The sequence below is a fragment of the Panulirus ornatus genome, chromosome 72, assembly GCF_036320965.1.
Source record: "Panulirus ornatus isolate Po-2019 chromosome 72, ASM3632096v1, whole genome shotgun sequence".
NCBI lineage: Eukaryota > Metazoa > Arthropoda > Malacostraca > Decapoda > Palinuridae > Panulirus > Panulirus ornatus.
In genome coordinates, this window is record NC_092295.1 from 3762453 (window position 1) to 3788986 (window position 26534).

Below are 26534 nucleotides of genomic sequence, written 5' to 3' on the forward strand. Positions count from 1 at the left end.
GAAAACAAAATTAGGATAACTTTTTTCCCCAAACCTTTCAAGACTGATTAACAAACTTCGAATGGAATTTTTTTCTACAACGAAAAGCTGTTTTTTTCTTACTTCTACAATTTTATAAACCTGGATAACAGTTTACTTTTAAGGACTGATTGAACTCACACACACACACACACACACACACACACACACACACACACACACACACAGACGAATGTAGAGTTCTCTTCCGTGTCTAAAACACACTCACACACACACACACACACACACACACACACACACATCTCACCCTGTATTGTAAATGAAGGTAATACATCTCCTATCACCGTAGACACCCATATGAATATAACTTTTCTCAAAGTTTTCCAATCTCCCAATCCCATGGGCAATTCAAAGGTGCGATGAAATATCATTGTCGCAACATATGACGTCTTGCATCACTAGGAACACATGTCACAGGGAACACTTCTGACTTGCACTGAAGCATTTGACACCAACAATAGGAAAAAAAAAAAGGAAGATCGTTGATTTACGTGACTCTTGGTACTAGTTTTACACGAGCATTGTGCTATTAATCAACTGAACCTCGAAGCTCATGGCTTTAAATGGAACCTTCTGTAGCTCTGCCCATATTAAACTGTACCGAAAAAAGGTTCCAAGCAGATAAAGTAATGGAAAACACTCCCGAGAACTTTTTAATTCAACTGTTGGTGATAATATGATAATGGAACAGAACTCAGATGGAAGTAGTCCACCTAAGACTACATCAAACTGTACACGAAAGTTTCCAAACAGAAAAACTGACATAAAACAATCATGAGAATTTTTCCCTCGCATCAGTTGGCGAGAGAGGACATTTTTTGAACCAGGAAGAGGATGGAAGATGGGATTACATTACACTGTACTGAAAATGCTCCAGTAAAGACATTCATGGAAATTACTCTTCAAAACGTTCATCTCTCGTCTGCTGGTGAGAGAGACACAGTGCAACAGAACTAAGAGGAAAGATGTCTACCTTTGTATACAGTATGACGCCTGGGAGCCTGACACCATGCAAGCGGATCATGGTAGCGGGATGGTACCATAGCATCTGTAAGTCAGAAAATATTGTATTGGCATGGTACCCACAACATGGCCCTCTCACACACACACACCTACACAACACACCTAGACAGGTACAAGTTGAACACAAATGCAATTATACATAGAGAAAGGTATACATGGACACGCAAGGCGTCAAAGATGCTTGTACCAGGAACAAGGGTTCGATTCAAAGAGTTTTCGGTGGTCGAATTATTTCATAGGTCCACTTGCGCCTCCCCGAAGGCATAGTACCATCATTGAGACAGGCCTTAACAAACCACCACCCCCCAGAGACCTTCGCGTGAGACATACATATGAACGACCAGTTCTAAAGGGAATAATCACGTGACGCAAACTCACGATATTAGAAAAAAACAAGTAGATATGTTAAAATCTGACATTTAGAAAAAATATATATATTACGTCCACAAACAACACATACGTAGAGGTCAAAGGTATTACATAGATGGATACATGCACAAGAAACAGACACAGGTGTACGAGTAAATATGAATAAGAACATAATGCCAAGAGCTGTCACCATCTTACGAATCTCCAGTCCATCGAACCTCGACACACAGATACACAGAGAGACAGACAGAGAGGAAGACAGACAGAGAGGAAGACAGACAGACAGACACACACACACACACACACACACACACACACACACACACACACACACACACACACACCAGCCGAGCCACAGAGGTGTGCCACGGGCTAGGTAGCGGAGGTGGAGTGTGGCGGGAGTGGGGGGTAATGCAGGACGGGTCCTTGCGTCATCTCGGTTTGTTCTGCAGCGCGTGGGAGGAGGTGCCGCACTGAGGGAGGCTGGACAATGACGCGTCGCAACCCAACATCCTGAATGATATCCAAGCGGTCCCCCCCCCCTTCCCCCCCCCCCCAAGGCTGTCCTCTGCGCTTACCGAGGGAGGGGTGTGTGAGAGGGGAGGGAGGATGGGTGGATATCCTTCCGCCTTCGACAATACTACTAAGGTCTGACAATGGTGTGGCCAGGGCGTGAACCTCCGCCAGACGCTTCCTTCCTCCTCCCTCCCCCCCCTCCCCCCTACCGTGCCAAACCCCCCCTCTCACTACTTATGTACATGTTGAGTGGTGGTGGGCGTGTGACCTGGTTGGTGTGTGTGTATGTGTGTGTGTGTGTATGTTGGGGGGATGCGTGACCTCGCAGCGACCTGGTGGTAGTGTTAGGGTGTGTGACCTGGTAGTTAGCTGGTGGTAGCATTGGGATGTGTGCCCTAGTGTGTGTGTGTGGGAGGCTTGACCTCGGACCGACCTGGTGATGATGTGACCTGGTAGCGGTGACAGTGTGACCTGGAGTGGTGGGACCTGGTACTATCACTAGGCACTGGCTACCTGTCCAGGTCCAGACTGTCCCCTACTTTCCCTAGTGGTCAAGAGTAACATCATCTCTCACTCAGCTCCCCTTCACTCAGCTCCCCCTCACTCAGCTCCCCCTCACTCAGCTTCCCCCTCACTCATCTCCCCCTCACTCAGGTCTCCCTCACTCATCTCCCCTCACACACACACACACACACACACACACACACACACACACACACACACACATACACACACACAAGAGTTCCTTTAGAACAGCAGAGCTGCATCTAATGATCGGGTGAAACTATTGAGAAACGATCCAATCCTTTGTACAGCACGAATATAAACAGTTCCGTTTATACCTAAAAGACTTAGTGTGTGTGTGTGTGTGTGTGTGTGTGTGTGTGTGTGTGTGTGTGTGTGTGTGTGTGTGTGTTATACACAACTGTCTGCTACACTTTGTACCCCATACAAGTGTTAAATGCGGTCGCCTGATTAAAAATAGCACCTGTTGATAAAACGATCGTACCATCAATGCGATTTTCTTCCGTCAATTTGACGTCTATTATCTAATACTTTTGGCACAACTTTGAGTTATATACCACAGATGTATATTCCGTTGTAAGTAATGACCAATGTCTGATAGGATCAATTCTGATCATATAAGTAACTTTTAAAACCTGTTACTTACTTATGAAATATTGTGAAGCATGAATTTAAAGATATTCATTAAGTAGCATTTATAACATACCTGGCGCCACGCAACACATACGGAACATTGATCAGTTACATACAGATCAAGTAACATTAAGCAACAATATTCTGAATGAACAAAACCTTTATTCAAATGAAAAAAAATAACAAATTGTATAAACCACAGTGTAGGAACATCAAATGAAGACATCAAAGTAGCAAAGCTACGTTTCAAGGAACAAACATGACAGCAAATCTCAAAGGAACACGACAGCAAATACAAGGTAACATAAAGTGACATAAAAATACAGTAACAAACATCCATCAATATGTAGCACATTAAGTAATGTAATAATACAATGTTACAACTATAAACAACACACAAAATATATATGATCGCTACTGCTGGCAGACTCACTATTCCTTCAAAAGTATTTCTTTGTGTATATATGTATGTATATATGTATGTAGGTATGTATATATGTATGTATGTATGTATGTATGTATGTATGTATGTATGTATGTAGGTATGTATGTATGTTTGTATCTCTGTATGTACATAAGGTATTCATATTCCTACAAAAATGAAAAATACATTTAGATATCACCTGTCCCTATATGTTGTTTAATCAAAAGTTTACGTCTTTACCTACGGAAACACACACACACACACACACACACACACACACACACACACACACACACACAAAACCATACTGCACACTGCAACCAAACACTCGTCAACCAAACTCAACTGATATATAAATAACCACATGTTCAACATTCGCTGTCTTATAGCCATCTAAACCATTACGTAAGGATCTTCCTCCTTTCAGCACCTTCGTCAAAAACGAGATAAAACTAGAACATTCCAGCAACGGCCTAGCATAACATAGCGTCTATCAAAGGTAGCCTTAACAATGCTTCTATTTACATAGCCTCACCAAACACTCAAGCCTAGTGCCACTTGTCGCTACACGTACGAAGAACAACAGAACTAAATCTGCCGCTTAGAAATAAACCTCAGGGTAACAGACCTTGGGTTTAGCTAAAACTATTATCTATGAAAGGCGTCCTGGTAATGTCGAACAGAAAGTTTGAAAGTGTTTAAGTATATCGACAAGGTAAAGTCACTAAGTTTTTTCACTTTACGTAGAGATTGGTCGATCAGAATTACCACGAAATCAAAGTGAAGAAGATATAAGACAGATGTGGACAGAGCTGTTGTCTGCTGTACGATTGGAGAACACAGGAATATACAACCAACACTAGATGTTGTCAAGACGAAAATTATCCAGATATCAGACTTACGTCTACTTAAACACTTTAATACTATAGATAATCAATAAATGTAACAGTTTGAGAAGGATAATGTAATAGGCATGTAATTCAATATATTTTTGCCTCTTAGATTTTGAACTCTTTCCTCCCCAGAGCAGAATGCGCTTTCCCATTCCCGCTTTCCAATAGAATTTCCAAGTTAGTATACCTCCTGTACACTGTATGTTGCACCTTAGCTATTATCCTGCTCGCTGCTTTGTCGGAAGGAGTGAGGGAATTGAAGATGACCTGTTTCTTTGTTAACCTGTCTTTATATATAAATGGATTAGGAACTCGAGGTTAAGAGCTGTTCTCCAGCAGATAACCTTGTCATAGACCATTGGGTTTTCTACCTGTCTTTTTTTCTACGTAACCTCAGAGGCAGTTTACGACCACAACCATGTACAACCATCAACCAGATCACAGACTTCAAGCAATTATACGAAACAATCATATGCCTAAACCATTCAACCACCACACATTTCTATAACCCTACTCTCTACCCAACAGAAACAAGCACCACCCACTCTACAACCCTACAAGAGCAACTTCAACACTTCTAACTACCAATCCAAACAATGTTTTCATAGCATCCAACACGTAAGAAAAAATAATCTCACCCCCCTTTAAAAACAAATGAAATTGAAAACAGATTCTTAAGCTTGTTAAAAAAAAGGAGGGGTAATAAGAAAGGGGGTAATAAGGGGAAAAAGATTCCCTCGTGTCCAACCTAAGAAGAAAGAAAAGAAAAAAAAAAGTTCTTTTCACTTTCTGATAAAGAAAAGAAAAAAAACTTCTAGGACAAAAATGTCGCTGGCTGGTGTCGTGGTCCACGCGCTAAATAGCCGACGGTTGGGCCTCAGTATTGTCCGACTTTCACAACAAAACTGTAATTCAACACACAAAGTGGAGCGGAAGTTTTACGTTCCGGCCCCTCCCCCCTTCCCCCCTTCCCCCCCCCCCTTGCACACAAGCCAAAAAGGGGGAGTGGGGGCGGGGGACTGTGAATCCCGCCCGCCTCCCACAGCTCCCTCCCCTTAAACAGTAAGGTGAAGAGGGGGGGCGAGTGGGGTGATCAGGGTAGTGCAGAGGGGAGGAGTGAGGAGAGAGAAGGTTTAGGTGGAGGATGATGGTCATGATACTGCTGTCTGGGAGAGGAGGAGGAGGAGGAGGAGGAGGAGGACGAGGGAAAGGTGTGAAGGGAGGGAGGAGGAGTCGAGGTCGGAGTCGGAGGACGAGACAACAAAAATTGTGCAAGTATGATCGCAGATTCTCTCTCTCTCTCTCTCTCTCTCTCTCTCTCTCTCTCTCTCTCTCTCTCTCTTTATATATATATATATATATATATATATATATATATATATATATATATATATATATATATATATATATATATATATATATATAATATGGACGCACACTTTCATAGGACATAATACCCTCCAACAGCCAGGATTCGAACCCAGGACCTTTTGTGTTGTAGTCGGGAACGCTAACAGCTAGACTATGATAATCTCTAATAGGGAAATGACTTTTCGACAAGTAAACAAATACTCTTCGTCTCACATCCATGAGCAACGAGGTCTAACCCGCACCAGACACATCTTTAGATTTGGTTGTTTGTTAATATGATGTTTCTCCTTTTTGAAGAAGAGTAGGGATTAGGTGGGGAGTTCGGCACCAAGGTACCAGACATGGGGAGGCATCAGGGTTCCTGGAGGTGTGGTAGGGACTGAGGGAGACTGTAGGTCGTATGGAAGGGACGATTCGTTAGTCGCAATGAGTCGTCTCTCTACAGGAGAACCAAGATGGATCGTACAGTAATGAGTAGTCTCTCTCATCAAACACAACTTTACAGTGAGCAACACAGTCTTTAGAAAGGATACACTTCTTACTTATAGCTACATTCATTTATTCAGCTATTTATGAATTTCCATAATACTTTCATAAGGAATTCGACACCACAGAGGGAGCTCGGATGCCATAGGTCACATAGTTCTAATCGCTAATACACATGTAATAGAAAGAGGTTTGCCAGATTCTAATCACTTGAGCGCGAAGGTACGACTCTCGAGGACAAAGGTACGACCTTTGAGCACGTAACACTTAAGTATGACAGCACGACCCTTGGGTATGATGGCCTGGACTTCATACTGACCCTCAAGGATCAGCTCAAAGACCAGGCCATTGTGCCCAAAGGGTCGTATCGCCGTGATCATTGGTCGTTCTGTCGTTCTAAATGGTCGTCCTGTCGTGCTCAATGGTCGTTCTGTCGTGCTCAATGGTCGTCCTGTCGTGCTCATTGGTCGTCCTGTCGTGCTCAGTGAGCCTAAGAGACCTTGAAGCCCTCGGGCTCTGGGAGTAAAGAGGTGAGGCGAATGTGAGGCACACATGTGAGGTGGTGGGTCACTGTGGGAGAAGCCAGGGGGGCCGGTTGGTCACTGCTGGGGTTGGACCATGTGTACGGGATGAACTAAAGAGACGTAGCCTTATCGCTGCTGGGAACACACACACACACACACACACACACACACACACACACACACACACACACACACACACACACAATGTCAAAGCTGGCTTCTAAAGATTAGTTAACTGCGTAGCAGGCAATTCGTGAGACATTTTGAGAGAGAGAGAGAGAGAGAGAGAGAGAGAGAGAGAGAGAGAGAGAGAGAGAGAGAGAGAGAGAGAGAGAGAGAGAGAGAGAGAGAGAGAGAGAGAGAGAGAGAATAAATACTTTGGTACGAAAGTACATGAAGAACATAACTCAGTATGAAAGGAAGACGAAGGCACATAGGAAAAATGATCTAGTTTGATGGCGTATTAAAAAAAGAAAATATGCAATTGAGGTATGCGAAAAATATCCTCAAGAATGAAGGTGCGAAGAAAAAATTGAATCCTTCGTGAAAACAATGATAAAAAGAAATACTCTGGTCTTAGGGCACGAGGCAAGATTAATGTAGTGAGGTGGCAAGTGAAAAGTAACGTCATTAGTATGAAAGTACATGAAACAAAATGTGACTTAGTATGATGGCACATAAAAGAAAAAGAAAAATAATTTATTCTGCCATGAGAAAAATATAATCTTTTAAGATGACATGGGAGGAAAAGTTATTAGAATGGCTCAGACGAATGAAAGTATGAATTAACTCAATGTAAACATGTTACATTATTAACTTGAAATCTATAAACTATAGATTTGAAACCTGACAAATCACAACTTCTGAACCTTTCATAGCACCGATTCTAACCCCTCATATCTATTGAGGTCATCATACTTCAGTAATAACAGCCTTACGCCAATAACTTTAACTTAACACATTAAATTCTTAATCTATTCCACTGCAGCTTTATTTCCCAGCATTTCACGTTATCAAAAACCTAAATTTTCTCTTTAGCTTCAGTGTGGTTTTAGGCAACAAACGTTTGGCCAAAAGTATGAGTAGATAATGATCTTGTTCCTCATAATCTGGTATATCACTCTAACCAGTTGTTGACCTTACTTTTATCAGTTGATGACCTTATTGTTGCCTGTTGATGACCTTACTCTAACTGATGACTCACTCTTACAAAGGATGCCTTATACAATTTTTCTTTCCCCTCATCAATATTTCGTTTACCATTTTCACTATATCATGAAAGCACAGAAAGCTAAACCTAGCTGTGGTGGTGCTATAACATGACTCCAGCTGTGGTGGTGTAGAAAGCTGACTCTGACAGTGGTAGTATTCAAAGCTAACCCAACTGTAGTAGTGTGCTAAGCTAACCCCATCTGAGGTAGTGTGGTAAGCTAATCACAGCTGTGGTGGTTTGGTAAGCTGACCCCAGCTGTTGTGGTGTGGTAAGCTGACCCCAACTGTTGTGGTGTGGTAAGCTGACCCCAACTGTGATGGTGCACTAAGCTGACCCCAGCTGTTGTGGCGTGGTAAGCTGACCCCAGCTGTTGTGGTGTGGTAAGCTGACCCCAGCTGTGGTGGTGAACTAAGCTGACCCCAGCTGTGGTGGTGTGGTAAGCTGAGGTGTGGCAGGAGAGGCCGTGTTCTCTATGGTTGTAATTATCAGGAAGAGGATTAAGGGAATGGACCTTGTGACTGGCGGGCGGGTTGTAGGCAAAGGGAGGTGAAGGAAGGGGGAAGTGAATGAAGGAGGAGATGAAGGAAGGAGGAAGTGAAGGAAGGGGGAGAAAATAAAAGCGAGGGATGGGTAGATACCATTAGAAGTAGGAGGGGGCTGGCCACAGAGTACTGGCTAACTACAAATAGCCATGGCGAGATTTTACTGGAATGACAAGGCCAGCCCTTAGTGCTCACAGCATGTTTTGCTTGTTGAATTCAGCTCGAGTAAACGTGGAAATAATTCGGGTGGGTTACAAGCAAAGATGACTTCGATGTGAAGCTCGAGTAAACGTAAAATAATTAAGGTGGGTTACAAGCAAAGATGACTTCGATGTGAATATCATCGAGATGGAAATAGGCTGGAGGAATCTATTTGTGAAAGACATCTTCACCAACATGTCGCCAGAGCCACACATTTAGGAGAATTGGAAAGGAGACAGCCTGTCTTATGGCAAATGTTAGAGTAATATCTAAGTATATGGATCATAAAATATTCAGCAAACTGTTTACGTCCTCCAGTACATCAGTTTGGTCACTGCACCTAAAGAAGCCTATAGAACTAATGGAATAAATCCAGAGAAGGGCGATATAGATTGTACCAGAAATGTCTACTGAGCTACAGGGAAAGGTTAGATGTCTTGAACTTGTCTAGCAAGAAAGAAAGAAGAGTAAGAAGAGTAAGGTGACTTGATCACAGTTAACTGATGATTTACACAAGGAACAGTTCTTCGAAAGATACAGGAAGGACAGAACAACCAGAGCCATGAACGTGTAATTAAGCTAAACAGTGATGGAAAAGATGTAAAGAAGTACAATACAGTAAAAAGGTTAGTGGAATTATGAGATAGTGGATACAGGCAGAGCAGAAAAAATTAGATGAAACCTTATGAGCGTAAAACTCCCTTCCCTTGTGGTTCAATAGGTAATTACAAATATGAAATGACACACACACACACACACACACACACACAAATTCGGCCCCATCATCCCCTACAAACACACCTCTCTCCCTCCCTTTCACATACCGTCACAACATAACGGGACAACAGGTAACGCGTTACGGCCACAAGGGCTTTTGACCTAACCCTCCACCCCCCACCACCCCTAGTGATGTGTTTGTGTTCACTTATTTCTTTTGTTTCGAGGATAGTGTAACGGAAAATAGAAATTTACACACACACACACACACACACACACACACACACACACACACACACACACACACACACACACACACAGACATTGTCTATTGAGCGTTTAATTTTAGATACTGTATATAAATATAGACAAGATTATTAGATGTTAGTATTACACACGACAGTAGAGTGTTGGTATGGTCTTATGAGAGTTGAATTCCATTAGTGCATCATGAGCTTTGACTTCACCGACATGACCAGTTTAATGTTGGGAAGATGTATGCCCAGCGACGCTGCATATACATGGATGGGGCGTGTTGGCTTCATGGCAGTCTGGGACACAAGTAAGCAAGCGAGCAGGATGGCAAGTAAGTAGGATGGCCAAATAAGTAAATAAGTAGGATAGTAAATAAGCAGGCAAACAGGATGGTAAGCAGACAGCCAACCGATAAGTCAACGTCAATCAGTTACAGAGCCAATCAGCTACTCAACCCGCCGGTCTTTCAGCCAATCAGTGAATGATCCAATCTGTCATTCATCGACGTTATTCACTCACTAATACAGGGGTCCCTTAAGGCAGGAGTTCACTCCTGGCCTGCCCTGGACCACGTGTATGTGGGAGGCGAGGAGGAAGGGAGGGAGGGAGCAGTGTAGTGTGTGGAGGGAGGAAGTGGGGCAGTATGTGAAGGGAGGGGAGGAGGGAGGGAGGGAGGGAGGTCAGTTTGTGTGGAGGGAGGGGGTGGAGGGCTCGGGGCACTGTGCGGAGGGAGAGCGGAGGGGTGAAGGGAGCGGGTCAGTACGCACGACAGCGGATACAAGACAGATAAAGGTGAAGGGGGAGGAGGCGCACTATCACGGCGTCACAAGGTCGTTGTATCGCGCTTCCTTCCCTTGGCGTGGCCACAGAACTACTCCCCACCAGCTAAAGATAGTCTCCCGCCTCACCGGACGTTGAGGGGGTCAGATAGCAAGAGGTAACAGCGGCCTCTTGGGACATCAAGGACGTGGTGCAACGCCCCAGGATAGCAAGGGTGCGGCGTGACGCCCCAGGATAGCAAGGATGCGGCGTGGCGCCCTAGAACAGCAAGGATGTGACGCGACGCCCTAGGAGAGCAAAGATATGGCGTGACAGCCTGGGATAGTAAGGATGTGACGTGACACCCTGGGATAATGATTTTGTAGCACAAGACGCCTTAAGGTAGCTCTTAGTGAAACGACGCCCTTGGATGGCAAAGATGAGGCGCGACGCCCTTGGATAGCAGGACGCAAATGCGACGCCCTATGATAACAAGGTCGTGACAGCGACGCCCAAGGACAGTAAGAACATGGCGGAGTGTGAGAGGCGTGGGGGATAGCTTGGGGGTGAGTGTAAACATTGGATATACTGGATAGACCAGTGAGGAACCATAGTACCTGCTATGAACATATGCATGTCGAACGTTCATCCTTCACGAGAGAAGCAGAGACGATTGAATGAGCAGAAAACAGCAGAAGGAGGACCAGTGTGACTCCGACAGCAGAAGTAACAAGAAGGAAACAGCAGAAGGATGAGTGAGACCTCGCCAGCAGATTTTCTTGTCAGGAAAAAAATACATTGAATCTATAAAGAAGAAGAAATGCAAATGCAGAATGACTAACATAGCAAGCAAAGCGACGTTTGAAAGTATCATCACCGTTGGCATTAGACGAGTACGTAAGAAGGACTCAAAATCTGGCAGGCGCCGACACTCAGTTCAAAACAGAACATTCACACAGAAGCCTTGAGAGAGAAGGTAGTTTGAAAGCAACGCTTCCACTCAACTCTTGCAACAGACACTGACATAGAGATAAATCACGGTTACTGAACTCGTCCCTAGAAAGAAATCAGGGTCAAAGAATTCATCCCTTTTGAACAAAATTCGCAATAAGCCTCGTCAACAAATCAAACTTCCACGTTGATCTTTTCAACAAATTTCCACATTCGTCACGGAAAAAATAAAGAACCTCGTATTCATCTCGTCACCAAAATAACATATCACATTCTTCCCTTTACCTGACAAATATTTTCATTTTCATCTCGTCACCAAAATAGCATTTCTCGCATCCATCTTGTCACCTCTGTGGTGTCTCTAAACATAAGCTCAAATCACCGGAAAAGGAAGTGATAGCTTATCCTGGACACCCAACTCTCAATACAGGGATAAAGAAAGAAATAGCAAAGGGTAGAATAACATGAACACAAAATGGCCAGTCACTTCACTAAACGCTGCGACGTATGGCAACTTCACGGTAGCCAAGTATCGAAATTCTTAATTTGTTTCACATAAAAAAAAATAATATATATCGACAGACATATTAAATACAGTAACAACGATATTTAGATACGATATTGGCAGGTGTCACCACTGAAGACCCCATCATGATGGGCACTAACAATGAGGGCCCCATCATGATGGGCACTAAGAATGAGGGCCCCATCATGATGGGCACTAAGAATGAGGGCCCCATCATGATGGGCACTAAGAATGAGGGCCCCATCATGATGGGCACTAAGAATGAGGGCCCCATCATGATGGGCACTAAGAATGAGGGCCCCATCATGATGGGCACTAAGAATGAGGGCCCCATCATGATGGGCACTAAGAATGAGGGCCCCATCATGATGGGCACTAACAATGAGGGCCCCATCATGATGGGCACTAACAATGAGGGCCCCATCATGATGGGCACTAAGAATGAGGGCCCCATCATGATGGGCACTAAGAATGAGGGCCCCATCATGATGGGCACTAAGAATGAGGGCCCCATCATGATGGGCACTAAGAATGAGGGCCCCATCATGATGGGCACTAACAATGAGGGCCCCATCATGATGGGCACTAAGAATGAGGGCCCCATCATGATGGGCACTAAGAATGAGGGCCCCATCATGATGGGCACTAACAATGAGGGCCCCATCATGATGGGCACTAAGAATGAGGGCCCCATCGTATCACTTATAGTTCTAAAGGGTTGCATAAAATACCTTTGTAAACATGATGACAGATGTTTCAGTGAAACACATGTAACATTTACCTTATCTAAGGAAATGCAACATGAGATATACTGTCTGCAAATCTTTTTTTTTTATAAACGAGTCGTGAATGAAGTATAACATATCATGATAACACGAATGAACATCTCAGAACATAAGATACCTCGACATGGGCACAGGAGGAATCACACTATCTGTTGGCGATTATTGTGTAAAAGTTTGAGCTCAGATTTGACATTGAAGGACAAGATTGGTCGCAACATATTCCCGCGCTTGGCTTCTGAACACAATGTCTGGTAGTTGGTAACAGCTGCACAGAACGTTACTGTATTTCCTCCACCATATCAAAAGCTATGGGGCGGATACTGAAAATTCCATATCCCTTACTGTGACCTTTGACCTTGAAGGTAGGACTCTAAGGGTGGGTCATGAGGAATCACCCGCTGGTGGGTAACGTACAGAACATCATGTCGATAGTTCTCGTTCCGAAGTTATGGAGCGGACGCTAAAAATATCAAATTTCAAAGTATGGAATGAGAGAAGACTCACATTTCTATTCGGTGGATGGTACAGGGGATCCCAGACACATACCAGATGTGGGAGTTATTTTCCCACAAACTAAGGTCCCCAACTTCTACCCTGAAGTTTCAAAACGGAGGGAAGACAGTACATTCCCCTGGGGTACTCTCTCTTTACAAAAATAGAATAATCATACCTTTATACCGAGACAAAAGACAGAATCATCCATGTACTTCATTTACCAAACTCTTGTTTATCATACCATCACTCAGAGAAGCTCCTATCACGAGGGATCTTAAGTTTAGTAAATGTAACCAATTTATGTAAAGAAAACTAACTTAACCCAGATTTGTTATGACAGAAATTCAGGTTAGCCAAGTCCTGATTTTACCAGTGTTTACGAAAGTGTAAATGTAAACATGCCAGCCGAAACATGAGCCAGTCAGGATGTGTACAGTTAGGTTCAGCGGCCCCTACACGTTGATAGCACGTACACACAAGTACACAGACGATATGTATACTAATACGCACATATACGAACACGTACATGGGTGATGGTACACGCTTTATGTCAGATGTAAGGGCGCGCTTCCCTTCCTCCATCTGCTTACGAGATGCGTTGCACTCGGAATTTACAGAACTTCGGTAGCTAAACGCTAGAGGCGCTGCATTCGGTACTTAAGAAACTTCGGTAGCTAACCGGTAGAGGCGCTGCACTCAGCACTTAAGGAACTTCGGTCGCTAACCACTAGAGGCGCTGCATTACGGGTCCCACAGAACTTTGGTGGCTAACCGCTAGAGGAGCTGAGAGCAGTGGTTCCAGAACGCCCGTAGATGACCTCTAAGGCCACTGTACTGGAGAACATTTGGCCATCATAGACGCAGTAATCCAGGGCCGACAGAACTCGAAGAGCTCACTGATACAAATACTTATATCAGCAGTTGCAGTTTGATGTTTACAAAGTGACCTCATCTAAATGTTAGAAGAATCGTCGTAAGGATCCGCCGGTCAGGGATTTCCTACCTAAGCAGCTGTAAAAGCGGGATTTACAGTTATAAATCATTGAGGTAAACGTGTTGTAATTAGAATTCTTTTTCCTTTTGTGCTTCCGCAACATCTGACCACCAGGGTTATCGGAACTGACAGCTGCGACATACGACGTTCTGCAAGCACAGCAGGTGTAACAGATCCTACAAATACAGCAGGTGTAACAGATCCTGTAAATACAGTAGGTGTAACAGATCCTGCAAATACAGCAGGTGTAACAGGTCCTGCAAATACAGTAGGTGTAACAGATCCTGCAAATACAGCAGGTGTAACAGACCCTGCAAATACAGCAGGTGTAACAGGTCCTGCAAGCACAGACACAGCAAACCACGGGGAGAGCGAAGCAGTCGGTGCTGTACAGCCACAAGACCCTGCCGCTGGGGGCGCTGGCGGGGGGGGTCGGTCGTCGGCGTCCACCACAGCCAAAGCGGGTGTACGCGGTCAGTCATATTGCTCTATTTTGTGAGGCGGTCGACACAATGGCGGCCGGGAGCGGCACCACAATGACCAACATCACTTCCGGAGCCATTGAATTATCTCGTCGGTGTTCCGGTGTGGAGAGGAACGTAGGAGTCGAACCCGCCCTCTGGTTATCCCGTGTGTGGAGAGGAACGTAGGAGTCGAACCCGCCCTCTGGTTATCCCGTGTGTGGAGAGGAACGTAGGAGTCGAACCCGCCCTCTGGTTATCCCGTGTGTGGAGAGGAACTAAGGAGTCGAACACGCCTTCTGGTTATCTTGTGTGTGGAGAGGAACTTAGGAGTCGAACCCGCCCTCTGGTTATCCCGTGTGTGGAGAGGAACGTAGGAGTCGAACCCGCCCTCTGGTTATCCCGTGTGTGGAGAGGAACTTAGGAGTCGAACACGCCCTCTGGTTATCCTGTGTGTGGAGAGGAACCTAGGAGTCGAACCCGCCCTCTGTGTGTGTGTGTGTGTGTGTGTATGTGTGTGTGTGTGGGTAGGTAGGTGGGTGGGTGGGTGGGTAAGGGTGGAGTTGGGGTGGAACCTAACCACCTCCACAATGGTTTACACAAGTGTGAGTTTATATAATCATCAATTCACAAAAGAGTGAGTTTACTTTAAAGATGGGTTTAATGTTAGTGTTAATTTGCATAACTGTGAGTTCCCTTGACTTAGGCTTAGATAAATGAGTTTAAACAAGAATGAGTTTACCTAAGTCTGGCTTTATATAAGTGTGAGTTTACCTAAGTATGGGTTTATGCTTGTGTGAGTTTACATCAATACGAGTTTACTTTAAAAACTAACGGTTTACTTAACTGCCAGGGAAGTTTACCACAATAAGGCAGTACAAAGAACTAACAAAGAAGATCCAGAGGAGGACAACAAAGACAGTGCGAGAATTAAAAGAGTTGAGTTACAGGAACTAGAGACACTGAGTTTGTTCACTACGTAAGAAAGAAGAGTAAGGGGTGACTTGATGTAAACCTTTAAGCTTTTAAACCGGTTACATGATGTCAACAGTGAAACTTTCTTTAGAACAAAGGCCATAATATAAATCTAAGGAAAATACTTAAAACCAGAGACAAAAAAACTTTTCTTGTAAAAGAGAAATGAACAACTGGTATAATCTTAGTTATAGATAGTGACTGTGGACAACATACAGAAGTTTATCATATATATATATATATATATATATATATATATATATATATATATATATATATATATATATGGTAAACCATGGAAAGGTCTGAGGGGACTAGATGTGGTGGATAGGGAGCTGTGGTTTCGGTGCATTACACATGACAGCTAGAGAATGGATGGGAGCGGATGTGGCCTTTCTTCGTCTGTCCCTGGTGCTGCCTCGCTAACACGGGAAACAGCGATCAAGTATGATATACATAAGAGGGTGAATGCAGTTTTCTTTTTCTGTATACCTGCTGGTATACAGGAATCCTCGCTTGCCTTCTTGTTCTTCTGCTTTTGTGATAATACAAGAGGAAAGGAATTCTAGCCCCTAGTTCTCCCACCTCTTGGCCTCGTTCTGTAACACGCAAGAGTTACGTGTGTCGCATCCTATCCTTTCTCTCCCTAAGCAGGTGAAGCTGAGGTTCGTATGTCTTCCAGTTTATGGTCAGTTTGTAGCTGAAGAGGAGGTAAGATGTATATATAAAAAAGAAATGGAAATATGATTCTTCAATGAGATAGATAGATAGATAGATAGATAGAGAGAGAGAGATAGAGATAGAGATAGAGAGAGAGAGAGAGAGAGAGAGAGAGAGAGAGAGAGAGTTCTCTCTAGCAGTTTGGGATTTAGAGTAGTAGACAGACCAATCTTGACCCCTGTAGTGAAAGTTCAAGACCAAAGTTTGGTCTGTGGCGACAGACGGGACACCCTCACAGGGTCTGTGGTGAGGAAGGGACCACACCAGCAAGTCTGTGACGAGAGACATACAAACAGACACGTAAACAGACAGACCACCACCGCGCCGTCTGGAGTGGGAGACAGAGCAAGTCACCAGCATTCCAAGGTGTGTGTGTGTGTGTGGTGACAGAGACAGAGCATCCCCCTAGTCCGTAGTCACACAGACCAAGCCACCAGCACCGCAGGCTGTGTAAGACAGTGGCTGGAACCGCCACGCGTCATTCTCCCAAGATTAGTGTGAAGCAACAGTGCCCTATGAGCGATACCGCTCCACATGTCTTCGTCCTCAACGTTGCCTCCCAACACATCCTCCTCTCCTAGACCACATACACACACTCCCGCAACATCCTACAACATTCCTGCGGCACAGAACTCATTCCTCACATATAAATCAAGAGAAAGAGGACTCATTTGTTGGACAGAAGGATGTAAAGGAAAGCGAGCGCAAGGCGTAAAGAAGAGGGAGAGGGTGAGGCAATGTGACCAAGAAAGGGTAATTACGGAGGCCTCTGGAACACTATTAAGGCCATTGTCTTGGGCGGTCGGCGCCGCTCCTTGGTCATTCAGATGTCTTTTGGCCACTCACACACTCGCCCACACTGTCGCCACCCTCACAAAGACCAGTTTATTGTGGCAACAAATTTGGGGAGGGTCTGTTCAAGCTGTTCCACGGAGTCTGGACGTCTAAAGAAACTGGTTTCCCCTCTGCAGCCCGGATCGTTTGGGGTCCAAGGCAAATGGGTTACTATTGGTGGCATTAAACGGGATTTACTTTTTTCTTTTTTGGAGGACAGTTAACTTTTGCAGCTGGCTTTATAAAAGCGACATGAGCAATATATCTGTGTCTGATTTACATGGACTGAAAGCCGAGTAAAGTAGGTTTATCTTGGCAATGTCAAAGTCTTTTGGCGATGTCTGCATCCTTTAGCGACGTCTGCCCATTGTTATGATGTCTGTGACTTAATCAACAACACAGCGTATTTTGGCGTATGGTAATAAGACATATGATATTTGACGTCTTTTTCTCCTTTCATAGCCGACTTTAACATCTGTAAATAAAGATGATAAACCATTTCTAAGGGACTACAGTACGAGGATAGATTCAGAGAAGGCACAAACCACTATCACTGGTGAAATAGAAGCTAAGATGGACCAAATGAAGGCACACGGAGATATCCCTTCGCCTTAAGGCATCCAGGGAGGATCGTCTACTGACCACATACGACCTTCTAAGCACACTTCCTTCCTCTAGGATTCGCTATTATGGTATCAAATCGTCTGAAGCCTCTTCAGTCCTCATTGTATCGCTCACCATCGTTCAAGAAGGTGGTTATATGATCCACCCAAAGGGGTGCGTCTTTGTACGAAGAAATGTGACAATTGGTTAAAGGGTTTTTCAAGGTGATTCGACTCGCCACGGTTGTTAAGCATTTAGCGCCCGATACTTGTCAGTTAGGTAGGTAGGTTGTGTTATGGCTGGCGGAAAGTTGGGGAGGAAGGGAGAGGTGGGTGGAACAGTTCTCAGCTCTGAGAGAGAGAGAGAGAGAGAGAGAGAGAGAGAGAGAGAGAGAGAGAGAGAGAGAGAGAGAGAGAGAGAGAGAGAGAGAGAGAGAGAGAGAGAGAGAACAATTTTTTTTCATCAACTCTTCCATGCAAGACGTCTTTCTCTACAGGAACAGTCAGCTCATGTATTAACATCCAAACCAGATTTATGATGGACCAGACAAGACTTCCTTTATATCGACAATACATTTCTGAAATGATTTCCGCCGCGAAATTTGCCTCATCAGTATAAATAAACCCTCACAAATGTCGATCTCTCCAGATACTTCTCAATGCACCAAGGACCTCTGCCCTCCTCCCCTCCCATGACTCACTTCAGTTCCTACAGTTCCATGCGATGCCGAATTCACTCCCAGATATCTAAAACATTCTACTTTCTCCACGTTCTCTCCAGTCACACTCGCAACCCAACCAGAGCTGTCTATCTCTCCTACTGAACTTTATGACCTTAATTTGATTTACATTTTCTCTCAACTTTCTCTTTTCACACAGACTTAGGCAACAGCCTCTGTAGTTTCTCACTCGAGTCTGCCCAGAACTGTATCATCAGCAAACATCACCTGGCTCAACTTGCAGGTAACCCTGTTCATGAACAGATTAAAGAGCCATGGCGAAATTGCACACCCCTTATTGCAGGCTCACCTTCATCTAGAGCCATTCCCCCTACACTATTCCAACTCACACACTCGCCTAACTCTTTTAAGAGAAACTCCACATTAGATCTAGTAACATTTCTCCACAGCCATATATTCATGATTCCTTCCAGAGAGCATCTCTCTGATTCCCTATATAGGTTTAAGTCATCCCTGTCATCCGCCTTCTGCAGACCGATAAATGCTATAAACAAATCCTTCTCATTCCTTAAAGCAATTCTCACACCTAATCCATACTCTATCATCCCTGAAGCCACACTGCTCATATATATATATATATATATATATATATATATATATATATATATATATATATATATATATATATATATATATATATATATGTTTTGGACAATCACATGTTTACCAAATGGCGTCCTAGCTTCGGCTCTTCGATGTATATCAACTGACTGTTATATTTCTCTCTTGTGTCTCCCCTGATGATGTGATTATTACATGAAAGTGCACTTGGGAACTTTTCGTGTTTCATTTTCCCCATGGACTCATAGGAATATATATATATATATATATATATATATATATATATATATATATATATATATATATATATATATATATATATATATATATATGGTCTTCATGAGAATACAATATAATATGAGTGGAGATCTGGACTGGGTGTCATGTATGTAGATAGGCAGGTAATAACACTAATGATAGAGACAGAGCTGATGGCATTACGTCTCAACCAGATATTAATACAGTATTGTCCAGCGTCGTCGTGAAACCCAGCAATCTCCTCAACTCCCCTCACTCCCCTCACCCCAAACCCCTCTCCTCCCCTCACTCCCACCACCCCAAACACCCCTCTCCTCCCCCCTTACTCATCCCCCACCGCACCCCAACCCCACCCCTAGGCTGTTGACGGAGCAATCAATTTAACGCAACTCTGTTGCCTCTGTAATAATGGGAGGAGGTAAGGCAAGCAAGATGGTGTTGCTAGCATTCGGGCGCGCGTGTGCGCGCGTTCGTTCTGCTGGGGAGCGGGGATGGGGTAGAAGGGGGGGGGGGGGGGCAGCGGAAAAGGTAGAAGGGGGGGGGCAGCGGAAAAGGTAGAAGGGGAGGGGGGGGCAGCGGAAAAGGTGGAAGGGGGGGGGGGGGATGTATGGGGGCTAAAACAATGATGGTGCTTTTCGTCCCAGTTCAAAACAGTTACAATCATCCACCATGGAAAAGAAAATAATTTCCTGTACAACCATCTGGTACCGTAACAGCAACCAACCCTCGAGGGTAACCAATTCATGTTTAAATACCAAAATAAGAAAGTGTTCTTAGGGGCAACTAAACAATTCTGATTCTGAAGTGGTCTGGTTCCAAAATTACTCTTACGTGCGATGGTACGAACCTCCCGCCAATTGTGACCTGGCTTTTCATTTAGCCTCTCAAGGGTCGTACCGTCGCGTGAAAGGCTGGTACAGTCATGCTTAAGGGTCGTACCGTCGTACTTCAGGGTCGTACCGTCGGACTTAAGAGTCGTACCGTCGTACTTGAGGGTCGTATCTTTGTGCTCTGGGTACGTGTCTTCCTACTTCAGGGTCGTACCGGCATGTTCAGGGTCGTACCGTCGCTCTCAAGAGGTAAAACTTACTTCCATATGTAATTTCTTTATAATAATTTCACAACAACCGTAAATGTCATCTCCAATATGGTAATTCTGAAGTATGATGTACACTACGAAATACATGATACACTATTCATACACGATTAACGTAACTATGACTTTAGCTTTCCTTAAACTTTAACTTAGCGTTGACTTTGGTTTAGTTTTGTATTATCTTGGGTTTAAAGCTACCTCAGCCCTTACAACTTAGCTTTGACATTTGCTCGGTTTTGACATTTACTTAATTCTAACATTAACTTAGCTTTGACATTAGCTTAGTTCCAGCGTTAGGTTAGCTTTGTCCTGAATTTAGACTTCACTTTAGTCCAGTTTTTATATTAGCTCAATTTTGAAGTTAGCTTACCTTTGGCGTGAGTTAAACTTTAGTGTTAAATTAGCTTTTTCGATTCCTTAATTTTGACGTTAACTCTGCCCTAACGCTAGCTTAGCTTTGACGTTAACTTCAAGCATTTCCTTATGTCTAATGTTAGCTTAGCTTTGACATATAGCTGTACCGTTAGCTGTTAGAGGGAATACACGAGAAGTGAGAACAGCATTTCTACCCTGCTGTTGTTAGCCTAAGCATCAGGTGAAGGGATTACATAACTATTCAGATGTGGGATTACAGGAATTACAGAACACAGGGCAGGTGTAGGGAATACATTAGAGAGGTTGTGGGGAAGAGAGGGTGTTTATACAAGATGTAGTCAGGTATGCGAATGATAAACTGAGAAACAGGAGTATAAATGATACATTGATGAACATTTGTGGTGATTTACATAAGAAACAGATGTGGTTAGTTTTAGATAAAAACAGGTGTGGTGTTTGATGCGCTAAGAAATGTGTAAAAGTTTTAGATTAAAAAAACAGGTGTGAAGACTACATAACAGAAGCCAGGTGCAGCTTAAACAAGGAAATCCATTTCAAATGAGGTTTTTTGAGTAAGAACAAGTACTTAAAATCAAACAGCAGGTCCTACATAAAGAATTCATACAATGTCAGTATCAGTCAGGTGTAAGGGATTATACAACATCAGTCAGGTGTAAGAGATTATACAACGAGCGCCAAATGCATATAACCCATTATAGAAAATCGTGAGAGGTGAGACAGATGTGCTTCTCCTAATGGGCGTCTGTATGTAAATGATGGGTTTTGGACAGGTAGGTGTACGTAGAGCTGATGGGCGGTAGGGTACATACAGGTGGGGAAGGGGGAACAGTGATGGGAGATGAGACGATTAGGAATATGGTGATCATGAGGGAAGGGAGGAAGAGGAGGAGGAGGAGGAGTCAAGGAAGACAGAAGGAACGAAAAGGGGAAAAAATAGATAAGAACTACAATATCAACCTAAGAGGCTAATAAGACGACTTATGCAGATCTTCAACGACCAAATCAAGAATAACTACAATCAGAAATCCTTCGACCACACCAGACGAAAACCACCTTTCGACCACACCATGACGTAACCAGGAACAGAACCTTACTATACACCAAGAAAACAGTAGATTTAGGAAGTCGTTGAGTTACTGCAAACGACAAAAGGAAACCATGATAATACCCACACATCAGTACCTCAACACATCCACATATGATCCCTTGCGTGTCGTAGAAGGCGACTAAAAGGGGAGGGAGCGGGAGGCTGGAAATCCTCCCCGTCAACCGTGTCCATCCTCACATCTTCCCTCTATCCACATCTTGAGTTCCACTTCCCATGAGTTTGGGATGTATCCACATTTCTCATCTACTATCCTATAATTGTCTGTATGGAGTAGTAATGTACTAGTACCTTCCTCCAGCAGATAACCTCGTCAAAGACAATCAGGTCTTCTCATATCTGACTTAAACATATATGCTTTACCATACACGTCTTCAAAACTATATCTATACACGAAATGATTCTCTAAATCCACATTTGATGGAAATTCACACAACCAGAATCTAGCAAGCAGACCTTAGACCTAAAGCCACAAACCAACAAATTGTAAATTTACATTTCATCACTCATCCACAACAGAAGCATCAAATCCACACGTCCGTGCCACCATCCACCATCTGGACAAATATATATCCACATGGCTCTGTGTCTCCCCTTCCTCCATACATCACAACGTAATAGCCAGCTATAAGCAGACTACCCTCAGGTCCACCACCAGCAGCAGCAGCAGCCCGGTCGGTGGCCAGCAGCAGCAGTACTCAAGTGACCTACCCTCCCCCATGACTCCTTTCACATCCGCTGGCATGGTCTAGGGGGGGTGGGGGTTGAGGGGGGGGAAGAGGGGAGCCTCATGAAGAGTAATGGGCTGCGGTCGGTGGCTGAGGGAGAGGAAAGGAAGGAGAGGAGAAAGGAGATGCATTGATAAATAACAATTAAGTGAACACGAATGGAGAGAGTGGATTGGAAGGAGTCAATGAAGGCTGCTAAAGATCTCTCTCTCTCTCTCTCTCTCTCTCTCTCTCTCTCTCTCTCTCTCTCTCTCTCTCTCTCTCTTTTGTTCTAATGGCAATTTTCAGATCCTTTCTTTTTTTTTTTAGTGATGCAGATGCATTTTCCATTTCAAACTCGTTACGTTATGATCTATGAAAGACCTGTACATCCACTGGTACCAGAGGGACAGCTGGTGAAGCCATCTAGCGGTTCCACTTCCTCCTTATTCCAACTGTCTCCTTCCCTTTCCCTTTCCCCCTCTTCACCTACTCCCTCTCACCCCTACAGCCCTTCTTCCTCCCCTACAACTGTTCTCTCCCCCACAACTCTTCCCTCTACGGGTGAGCGGAGCAACAGGAGCGGTCACAATAACCAGCCCTGTGACACCCCAGTGCACTTTAACTGTCCCTTCCTCTCCATCGGCTAAAAACCTCTCCCGAATGTCAATCACTGATGTATTGTGTACATTTATCATATAAAACCTGGCCCGAGTGTAACGATTTTTTTTTTGGTCCACTCTCCTCGGTGTTCAACTGTCAGGCAGTGAGGACAGTTCATACGCAAACGTTTTAACGATATGTATTTTTATACGGGGTAGCTGATGAACTCGAGTGATCTACCTGAATCTCACCAGTCCCCTCCCCTGCCCCTAACCACACCTAAGAACTCCCCTCCTTCCTTTCACCTCCCTCTTTCACCTCAGTCTATCAACACCTCACTCTATCTCCTCATTCATTATCTTCTTCACATCTTATTCCTTGCTTCCTCTCCTCATCAGTCCCGAGTTTCTCACCTGAGCCTCAATCACTATTCCGCACCCATACACAGCCCCATCACCTATCATTTCATGAACCTCTCACCAACAGTTTCCCTTACCATCTACAAATTTCGTCCTCCCCTCCCATCACCTCTTACCACACTATCATCCCACTACCCATCACCAAACCCATGCCTTCAAAACGCACGTCTCCTGTCTTTCTTTTGAGTCTTCATCCTCCGCAAGGTCTTTCTGCAAGCACCTTCTACGAGGACCTGCCAGGTCGTTCTGAAAGCAACTCCTACAAAGGACCTCCTGCAAGGTCTTTCTGCAAGGCCCTCCTTTAATCATACCCTGGCTCTACTATTTCCTAGTGACTGAACCTATTGTAGTCTTGGTACACTTGGTGTTATGTAGAAATTCTCAGAAATAGGGGATTCACTGATTATCATCATTATCATTATTATCATCATTATCATTATCACATTCTGATTATTTGACATAAAATGAGCCGTAGCTGGACTCAATGAAGAGTTGCCAGCTTCCTCCTCCCTCTCCCTCCATCCGCTACACCAGGATGAGGCAGGGTTTTCAGGTTAAGGGGCCCCATTACTAATGGTCTCACGAGGTTAAGGGGTCACCCATACTACTTGACTTGCCAGCTAAGGGGTCCCCTGCCACCCGTCGATCTTGCCTTCTCAAGGGTCAACAGGTGGGAGTGAGAATCACTGCTCCACTCCCCTCCCCCTCACATACACACACAATCACACCCTCATCATCTGTACCTCATATTCTCTCTCTCTCATTTTCTGTATATGCCCCCTCTTCTTCTCGTTCTTTATTCACTCTCCCTTTCTATTCTCTCATCGTCCCTTCACTCACTGTCCACCACCTTGCCATTCCTCTGTACATCATCCCTCACTGTCCCTCACCTTATCATCACCCTCACTCACCTTCCCTTCATTCTCCCTAACCTTTCACCTTCAAGCACCAAGTGAACACGAGACAAAGAATACATATCCTTTGGAAATATTCTTCATCACCAGTTCTGATCGTCTTCATGGCCTTCAAGGGCTTCTGTAGAAGGCCAGAACCTCGTGGCCAGTGCCTCCAGCGGCCCCTCCAGATGGCCAGAGGAAGTCAAGAGTTAGAGAGAATAAAATGTCTCATGAAAGATGATAATACAGAAGATTGGCCAACAAAAGAAACCTTCGAGTCAATGTATTTTCTCTATTTATATATATAAATATATATATATAGAGCAGTGACCACACTTGGAGCTCCTCTTCTACTAAGTGAGTACTTCCTTCTAAAGCTCAGGGCGGTTCTTTAAACCAATAATGAACCGCAATTATTAGTTTTATCTTAATGATACCGATATAAACTTTCGACGAAGCTGTGGCGAAGCTAATAAATAATTCTTCATTTCCAAAGACGTTTTATGGGAGACTACAGAGAAGAGGTCTGGGTTCCCCCACATGGCTGTTGCATAATGGGACGATGGGGTCAACAGATGGGAGCTTTAAATAGCTGTTGTGGCGTGGGTATGATTCGAGCACTACCGCCGTCACCTTCAACCTCCTTTGCCTCCACCATCAAGGATAACACCATCCGCACCACCACTACCCAGATATCACCACCATCCCCCAGCTAACACCACACCCCTACCATCATCACCACAGAACCACCTTCGAAACAATCCACCACCACCATCACCATCATACCAGAGAGAGCTCCTGCTGACGGTGCTTCAGCGACCCTCTCAGTTCATCATACGTTCAGGCGCAGGAGGCCGTGACGTCACTAGAAGGGAGGCTTCGTTCTCACCACAATCTCGGTGTGGCAAGGTATCAATCTTCATCTTGTGGCATCGGCGAGTGCCGGCCATGGGAAGGGAAGCTGGGGGCATCCCTCCCACCAGTGCCACAGATGGTCCGGGGAAGTGCCAGATAAGGCGCGGACGCTCTCACAACCTCGTGTCCTTTTCGTTTTGTATCGTGCATGTCGCCGAGGCACCGTCGAGCACACATGTCCCCATCGCCATCAACCTGACACCGATTCCTCAACAGCCTCTCAATGAAGACATCCCGTTCTCTCTCTCTCTACAACCTCCCCCCCATCCCCCTCCCTATCACTGCACCGTCACCTTTCCCACACCTCAAACAACCCTCCCTCAACTAACCCACAACGCGAGCCATAACCCCGTCGAACCCCAAGTAAACAGCGACAACATCCAACACCCCCAAGGTTAAAGAGCCAACCCCCGAGGACAACAATACCGGCTCTCATGGAGGGTCGGGTGGTGGCACTCTTGTGGCACTCAGGTTAAGAAGGGCCCACGAAGCCCTGGCACTGTCCGGGGAGCGGGTCCTTGTCGCATTAGGCGGCAGAGAACAAGGTAATGGCCAGAGACACTTGACAATGATGGACTCTCTGCTACCGTGTATCTTCTCAGGGCTGGACCCCACCAATCTTGGCCCTTTAGCAAGATGGTGTGAGGCTCTGGCCACAGCCAGACCTGCCCTAGCCATGCTGGTACCTACCGTACCCCTCCTGCTCTCCTGTCCCACAGACAGTGTCTCGTTGAGCCTGTGGGACTGTCTTGTGGTGCTGGGACTGTCTTGTGGTGCTGGGACTGTCTTGTGGTGCTGGGACTGTCTTGAAGTGTTGGGAATGTTCAACTCGGTGCTGGGACTGTCCTGGGATTGCTGATGGGACAGAAGAACGAAGCAACAAGACAACCCCCCCCTCTTCTCCCTCTGTCCCAAGTGACACTTCCCACTCAAGTGGGAGAGGGGAGGTGACTTGGAATAGCCACCTATCCCCTTCGTCCTCCTCCCTAGGGCCAGTGTGAGGAG

At 44.7% G+C, this 26534-nt stretch overlaps 1 protein-coding gene across 9 annotated transcripts in view; it reads right to left on the reverse strand.

Moving 5' to 3' along the window:
• pros (homeobox protein prospero) overlaps window positions 1-26534 on the reverse strand; it is an 844893-nt gene that overhangs the window by 154822 nt on the left and 663537 nt on the right. For 8 of the 9 annotated variants that reach the window (XM_071660582.1, XM_071660580.1, XM_071660581.1 and 5 more), the window contains one exon: window positions 1013-1087. The exons of the other annotated variant lie outside the window; for it this stretch is intronic. In XM_071660582.1, the coding sequence (XP_071516683.1) occupies window positions 1013-1087 (75 nt within the window). The remainder of the gene's footprint in view (window positions 1-1012; window positions 1088-26534) is intronic. 9 annotated transcript variants of the gene reach the window in all.